An 8,745-nucleotide genomic window follows, 5' to 3' on the forward strand; every position below is an offset into this window, starting at 1 on the left:
CTCTTCCTCTCTCTCTCTCTCTTTCCCTCTCTCTGTATGTGTCTGCGTGTTATCTGTGTCTGTGTGTAACTGTGCCTATGTGTGTCTGTGTTTCTTTGCTTTTGAACTGGCTAGGTCTCTTTTATCCTAAAACTTTGGCACCCCATAAAGAAACCTTTACTGCATTCACTTTGGTCACCATGATGCAAAAAGGATGTTGAGACCCTAGGAAAAAGTGCAGATAAGAGCGACAAAGATGATTAGGGGACTAGAGGCTAAAATATCTGAAGAATGGTTGCAAGAACTGGGCATGGCTAGTTTAATGAAAAGAAGAACCAGGGGAGACATGATAGCAGTGTTCCAATATCTCAGGGGTTGCCACAAAAAAGAAGTCAACCTATTCTCCAAAGCACCTGAGGGTAGAACAAAAAGCAACAGGTGGAAGCTGAACAAGGAGAGAAGCAACTTAGAACTAAGAAGAAATTTCCTGACAGAACAATTAATCAGTGGAACAGCTTGCCTCCAGAAGTTGTGAATGCTCCAATACTGGAAGTTTTAAAGAAGATGTTGGATAACCATCTGTCTGAAGTAGTGTGGGGTTTTCCTGCCTAAGCAGGGGGTTGGACTGGACAACCCTGTTGTTGTTGTTGTTCTTGTTCTTGTTCTTGTTGTTCTTGTTGTTGTTAAACCTACTTTCTTGTTTGTCTTATTTCAGGGGTGGTCTTTTCTCTTCAATCTCCTGGGTAACCCACAGTGAACCAAGGGATACTCCCAGATTGTTGTGGAATAGAAATTGGACCTTTCCCTCAATATCACCCTCAGATGTATAAAATTATTGGTAGATTAGTTTTCCTGTTCCCCAACAGTCTGTATGTAACTGATAGGAGGGAAACAGCAATACAGATCCTATCAGTTACATACAGATTGCTGGGAACCGCAACCAGGGCACAGAGGTACATTGGAAACAAGGGAGGAGCCTCCAGAATGTCATCAAGAGAGCAACAGATTGGCCTGTCTTAGATCAAAGATATCCTTTGAGAAGGGTCTCTGTGCTCTTCACATAGTTCTTATGATTGGGATCCTTCAGCTTTATTGCAAAAGTATTTCCTGGCTTCAGACTCTGTCATATTCTGCCTTGTAACTGAATACATTTCCCCTCCTTTTAACCTTATGACAACTTAATTTAGATGCATCCCAGCACTATCACACATTAAAAATGAATTCGTTTTCTCCTGCAACAAGTGTTGAAGCTGTAACACTAAAATAGGCTTGTTCTATCCTTTACCAGGCCTGATTTGGTCAAATTCTGTGTTGCTTTTATATGAACTACATCTCTCTCTTTAAAAAAAACCCTGCAAAATACTTAAATGTACCATTGAGTCACCTCCAGGATAGGAGTGGAAAGAATGGTAGATATAAGCAGAGGTCTGCTTTCTAAAATGATACATGTAATACAGATATACATAAGAATGCATGTAAATAGAGAACTGGAAACAGCTTTATGCTGAATATGTTGAGTGGCAAATTTAAGTTGTCTATGTAATAAGTACTGTCTTTGATGCAAAGGCAATCAGTGTCTAGTTATGAATAGTTTGAGCGAACCGAACTTCGGCATGCCGAACCCAAACCTGAACATTTTAGAAAGTTCGGGTAAAGTTCGGGTTCGGCCGAACACCGCAAAATGCCGCCCCCCGGGAGGAGAGTAGGGAATCCCATTGCGGGATTTCCCACCTCCTTTTGCTTGCGGCGCTGCAAGCAAAAAGAGGTGGGAAATCCCACGAAGGGATTCCAGGGGCTGGACTTTGACATCACGGAGACTACTTCCTGGCTGGCCGAAACAGGGAGGAAGGAGTCTCCGTGATGTCAAGGCCCCGCCCCCGGAATCTCTTCATGGGGTTTCCCACCTCCTTTTGCTTGCAGCAGCGCTGCAGCATCCTTTTCTGTAAAAATAAAAGGAAGCAAAATGAGGTGGGGAATTCCCTACCTCCTTGTTTATTTTTACAGAAAAGGATGCCGTAGCGGCTTGCTGTAAGCAAAAGTTCAACAAAACGCCAATCATACAGTTACCAGTAGTGCTTTGACTTGAAGAATGAAATATAAGTATTTTTACATGGTGCTTCCACACAAATATAATAAGGGATTTGTGTAACTTCCTCTTGCCGTATAATTTAAGTGCATGCTTTTGTGATGGTTTAGACCTTATTGCCGTTCACATGGAATTAGTAGCATAACTTAATTGTATGCAGCCTCCTTAGTTCCTGTATGGGGCATGACCACGGTTGATGAGTTTCTCATTCAAATAACCCTCGACCTCATAAAATTGGACTCATACCCAAGCCCACCCTTTATAACGCCAGGTTTTTTTCTCATTTTCTGTCCATGCAGTTAACGTAAACGTGGTTTTAAAATACTGTTTTAACAGAATCAATTTCATGGTGAATGCATCTAGTCAAACAAGCCATTTAAACAACATCTTACTCGTGTGTAGCAGACCATTTTACAATTACTTGATAGTTTTACAAGTCTGTGTTTCAGACAGGGTAATTGGCTGTCTCTGATATGTGAGTTTGGGAATTAAACTCATTAACTTAATTCAGTGATCAGAATATTTCTTAGCAAACTTTGTTGTTCTGTATCGGTGCCATTTTTAATGGCAGTTATATTTTAATATGTTATAGTTAGAATGCAAGAAAAGAAATAAATTAAGGAGCAAATTACATATCAAGTCACGGTGTATATCTTTCTAATACCTATTATAATTTTAGGACTGTTAATAAAATTGTAATTTTCTATGATATTGCAACATGCCAGTATCATTTGGTAAGATCATAATAATCATTTTTTGGACTTCTGTGCATTTTATGAATAAAAAGAAGATAATAATTTTAAATAAAATTTCTTAGACATGGGTTGCATTTATGTATTTAAACTAAGTGTTCCTCTTTGAAGCAAGTTTCACAGTATCTTGTACTTTAACAACTAAATTTCAAGGCCATATTGATTGCTTCTAAAACTTTGGCAAACTTTGACCACGTTTCCTTTGCCTTCCATTCTCTGCATTTCCTTTTTGAATGTTCCATAATCCTTCTGTGTTGCAGCTGAGAAAACTGAAAAAGTAATAGTATCTTTGAGTCAAAAATAACTTGAGTTTGATAAGAAAATAGCCATCTAAACTAAACAAATGTACCTGTTTCTCTTGCTATTATATTTCCAATCTTAGCTTTAAACCCATTCTTGGCCATACCTTGCCAGTTATTTTATTTTTAATTCTATTTTAAGTGATCAGATGTATTGATTTTTGCTTATCTCAGCAACTACAAATACTTAGTTGGTTAATGGAAACCATATTTATATAATAAGATTTTACATAATAAGAAAACTTAATGTTTGACTAAGTTATATGTTGCAGAAATGCACATTTTATCTCTTCAATACAACACACTGTTTCTGTATATACAGTTATTAATTTAATATTCTAAAATCAATTTCTATATTTTGTGTTGTTAACTGCAAGATTTATTTTTTATCTGTCTGTCTGTCTGTCTGTCTATCTAACTATCTATCTATCTATCTATCTATCTATCTATCTATCTATCTATCTATCCATTCATTTCTAACTATCCATCCATCCATCCGTCCGTCCATCCAGTTTCTATAGCTGCTCATCTCACTCCCATTGATTGAATAATGGTTGCATAAACTCACCTAATCTAGCTTAGCTTTTGGAAATTCTGGTTCCAGTTGTGGTTGTTTAGCACGTTGGTTAAGATATGGTGTCTGAAGTTGTTGCTCCTAGTATTGTTGCTGTTGTCTTAACAGTTCAGTTATATCCGATGCTTGGCAACTTTATAGGCAAGTATTCTGCATGCTTCCCTGTGAAACACAGCTTCTTTCAGTTGTTGGATTTTCATTTTTGTATCAGTTTTGATGGCATCAAAGCCAGCATGTTCTTTGCTTGCTCCCTCTTCCTCTTCGACTAACCATTCCTAGCATCATTGACTCCTCCAATGCATCTGTATTAGCATTAGTTTTTGAATACTTAATTTAATTAGTGTTAAATAGTTAACACTAAGTATTTTAATCAAGTATTCAGTTAAATACTATTAAGTATTTAATGTGAATACTCTAGTATTAACTATTGGTATTAGTTTTTCTTGAATATATTTCTATATTTTTTTGACATACAGAAAGAAAAGTTAAAGGGGGCGTATCTCTATTATTCAGTAAAATGTACAATATTTTTTTAGATGGCAGAATATACATTGAATTACTTTCTTCACAACTAGTCTATGTGCTACCTTCATCTAAACATTTAGAGGATTCGTTGTCCCATTAAATAAATTAATGGGACCAACTTAGACTTCAAATGCTGGGAAGGAAAATTAATAAAAATCCCTTTAGTCATTTGCTGTCAGAGGGATGTTGATGTGCCACAAATCACAAAGAATATATTACAAAATTATCTTATTTACTAATAATCATTCTGAATATTTTCAGTCATATAACTTTAATTGGATCTTGATACCTATCTATTTCATTAAAATTAGTTTGGGCGTGTAAATACATCTTTATATTATCTTCTCTTGGGGAATTTGAACTTACTTATTCATCCAAAGGACTAATTGTCTCTAATACTGTATCTCTAATTTAGAAACTTATAATGGGAAAATAGCATTTAGACAAACTAGTTATCCATAACATAAACATATGCAGTGTACAAGGTCAACTTGATGTCAGAAGCAGCAAGAAATAACTTCAAAAATGAGCATCCAGCCATTTCTATTTTGAAAAGAATAAATGGTAAGCCGGCAAATAAATGGAACAATTTTTTTAAAATGCTGCTCTTTCTGTTTTTTATATAGATCAAAAAGTATTTGGAACTTGAACCACTTGCACGGGGGAAAAGGTGGATACTTAAACCCTGTTCCTTGGATGACATGGAGTCAGTAAAAGACAGCTTTGGCTTTCTGATAAATTTACTAGAAGACAGAGATCTTGAGCCTTCAAGGATGTGAAAAAAACAAGGATGGTTCTCAAATAACATTGTACCTGTTTGTCTCTCTTTCAGCTGAATTATGGTTTGGTATACAGAAGGATGTGTTAGAGCTTGCAATAAATATATTTTTGCATTAATCCCAGAAAGTCTGTTTATAAATTCTGTGAATCAGATTTATGATTATTTTCAGTAATGGCGCCTGTACTACTGAATCGTGAATTCTTGTGATTTACCAACAAATCAGTTCGCTGTATAAGAGTTTCCTGAATTGTAATAGCCATAATGCAGAATTTTGCCGTATGGGCAAAAAATAATTCTGGCTGTAAAGGAAGACCCAAAGTTTTGTGGAAATTATTGTCATTGAGAACCAGAATACGTTTTGAAACCAACAAATTCATGTTGATGCAAAGAACTGCAAACTTTTCAATGAATGTACCACACCCCTGCTTTTTAAGAATTATAAATTGATTTTTTAAAATAATAACAACAATGCAAACCATTAATTTAATAGGAAGGGTGACAAAAACCTCATTCATCAAACCATAAAAATATCAGTATTTTGTTAGGATTTGGAAGCCTCAAGTGAAAATTACCTTTGTAAATTAAAATTAAGTTGATGATTGTATAAAAGGATGATGAAATGGAGGCTCCCTTGTCGTTAAAAACAAGAAATAAGAATAATAAGTAAGTTTAAATAATCATTAGATGTATTATTCTTCATGACTAGTATTATGCTAGAATTCCTAGCCCTTGGAATTATTTTTTAAAAATTCAGTATCTCTGAATTATATTCAAAATATAATTTTTAAATACCCCTATTTTCAGGGGATTAGATTTCTTTTAAATTTCATTCCAGACTGAATATTGTAAAAAAAAAGAAAAAAGAAAAAAAAGCTTTTCTTCCTGAGAATAGAAATTTTTGTTCTTTGTTATACATGATAACACTCCACTGAATTCCAAGAATGTATTCATCTTCTAGTTTTGCTTTATTTGGAAGATTGCTTCAAAATTTAAAACTGCCTTGTTCATAATACAGCACTGGATTGCTCTTAAATTGAATTTATATATTAGATATTAGAATCCTTGATCAAAACTAGAATGAAAATGGTCTTGAGATACTGCAGCATTTGGTTTGGTTTTCTCATTTTTGGTTTGATTTTTCTTTAATTTTAAGACTACTGAAGAAAGAAGTTACTTACAAAGAATGCCATATTTTACATAATTTACACTTGTACATTATTGAGAGGTAAAAGTGATTTCTTCTATAAATCTATGTGTTCACACACACACACCAGAAACAGCTAAATTTACTTTTGATTATTCCTCATGCCACATGTATGTAATTATATGTATATAACAGTAGTGGTGAGGTTACCAAATGTAGAAATTAAAGTAGACCAAAATCTAAGAAGTGTAAGACTAATTGATTTTTTTTGACATCACTACTTTTTCCATCCTGCAATGCCATTTCTATAGTGATAGGCAGTTTGAATTATACAGCGTAATGCTTATTTGGAAGGCATGTGGCAGTATACAAATTAAATAAATAGGTTCGTTCAATTCATGTTTTATAACTCACTAGATCCATCACAAGAAACTAAGTTAAGTTTATAAGGATACGATAATTTTCAGTGACTGAAATCATTCTTCATTTACATTGGCCAAAATATATATACCGGTATCCGTATTTATATAAATAAGATTAAACCAAACAATGGAACTAACTCTTGTAACAGTAATTGGGGCCTATTTGTATTTTTAAAGGAATACCAGGAGTCAAAAACCATTTCGCCACCTGTACTCATGAATTTACCCTTTATCTAGTTAAAAACTGATAAACCTATTTAGCAGTAAAAAAATAAATAAAGACGGATTATAGACAAGGATTCTATTCCTAACTAAAATAAGGAGTGAGCAATGTATTCTGTGGAGTTTTCTTATGATCAGCATATATTCGGTCCACCTTCAGAACTTTTATGAAAATAAATTTTATAAAAAAAGTTATTATTACTCCAAAAGTTCCCATACGAAATGTTTGACTTCTACTTGATAAAAAAAAAAGATACTTCAAATCTGCTACAAGACTTCGGATCATCCCTTTCATTTTTAATATCTTCTGGGTTCCATTTTGGAGTTGCAGTTAATATCAGGAACACTTTTGTATCCCTAAGCACACCTCCCATTTCTTAAAAAAATAATAATTAAAAAGCATGACCTGCTTAAAAGTGTTCCTGGATGTATATTAGTCCGTAAGCAGTTTTTACCCTGTTCTATTCCTTCCTCTCTCTCTCCCTATCCTCAACTCCACCCGAACCCCCAATCTGACATTCAATTATAAATGGCATAAAATCCCCGTTCCATATTCTAGCTCAGACTGCTGGGAAAAATTCACCACTACTGAATATTTGTTTTAATTGAAGAAGTTGTGGTGCCGCACTTTTCCAGGCATCTGTTAAATTACTTTCTGGGTGCGTTTGTGAGGGTGCAAGTGCCCGCGTTAGTTTTTTTCTCAGACTGATGACTGTCTGCAGTGCTTGAGCAGTAGGAATAAAAACACAATCAATCAGTATCCCACTGCAGCTGTTTGGACAGGTTTCTGCCAGGTTCGAATGCTTTACAACTGTCAGTGGCTCCTATTGTCTGTTCAGAGTGTTGCTTGATGTTTATATTGTGTGCTCCTATTCTCCCAAAGTGCTTACATTTTAAAACTTTTAATGTGTTCAGTGTTTTTGCCTGTCCCATATAATGTGCCTGTGCCACATGTCTGCAATTACATATTCAAATACTGTAACCCGATGTATGTGTTGTATTATGGAGCTTCTTACATTTCATTATTTATAGAGGTTAACAGATTTTTGTACTTAACTCGCTAACCCAGATGCCCTTTTTTTTGTAACAAGTAATTTATATTATAAAGATTTGTATCTCACTGTACTTAAAAACAATGATTGATAGCTAACTCTCCATATATCCCTGACTTTATACTAAAATGCAGCATTGTTAGCAAATTTCAGGCAGAAAACTGCCATGCAGAAAGAATTGTTTTGTGATTTATATAGTTTACGCTAACCACAATGACAATAAATGCTGTGTAGAACATTTAAGTATGTTATGTTTTAAATTGGGTTTCACGTTCAATAATGTGTTTCGGATGGTTATCCATATCCACAAATACTTTGAAAGCACCCAACCATTCCATGGAAATACAGAATACAGAAGCAAGTTTCCGTAGATATAATACAATAATTAATAATTAATTATCTAGAATAATCTAGATAATCAAATTAAGACAATGCATAACACTAGCAAGAAAAGGAGATGCTTTACTTTAGTTTTTCCCAAACCAATTCATCCATTATCTATAACCACAGAAAAATGTGTACATTCAAATACAACAGACAATAAATCTTATACAATGATAGATTCTCAAGCAGAAATTGTATTTGATCCTGCAGAATTCACATGGATTGTCAGTGTTCATATTTAGCTGTTCATATTTCATGTTTGGCTGTTTATATTTCCTCAATAAATAAAATGGTTTCTTCTCTCATGGAAAATAAATAGCTATCAGAACATGCTTCAGTGCTTATGTGGCCTGACTTAAAAGTTTGTAGACTTTTCCCCCCTCAAAATATATGTTCTTCACAGTGTGTAGGTTGACCTCATCCGGTCAGCTGAGGACTGAGTCTATTCATTTGAATTTGGGTGCTCCGCCTTGCCTGGAATACCCAGTTAGAACTCAGTCCTTGAAGCTGGACAGGTGTGACTTC

At 34.6% G+C, this 8,745-nt stretch overlaps 1 protein-coding gene across 3 annotated transcripts in view; it reads left to right on the forward strand.

The window, feature by feature from the left end:
• ARL15 (ARF like GTPase 15) overlaps positions 1-8,074 on the forward strand; it is a 207,692-nt gene extending 199,618 nt beyond the window's left edge. For 2 of the 3 annotated variants that reach the window (XM_070743351.1, XM_070743350.1), the window contains one exon: positions 4,842-8,074. In XM_070743351.1, the coding sequence (XP_070599452.1) occupies positions 4,842-4,994 (153 nt within the window). In that variant the 3' untranslated portion in view covers positions 4,995-8,074. The remainder of the gene's footprint in view (positions 1-4,841) is intronic. The other variant, XM_070743352.1, reaches the window with a different exon arrangement.
• The last annotated feature ends 671 nt before the right edge of the window (positions 8,075-8,745 follow it).

Source organism: Erythrolamprus reginae, chromosome 2, assembly GCF_031021105.1.
Source record: "Erythrolamprus reginae isolate rEryReg1 chromosome 2, rEryReg1.hap1, whole genome shotgun sequence".
NCBI lineage: Eukaryota > Metazoa > Chordata > Lepidosauria > Squamata > Dipsadidae > Erythrolamprus > Erythrolamprus reginae.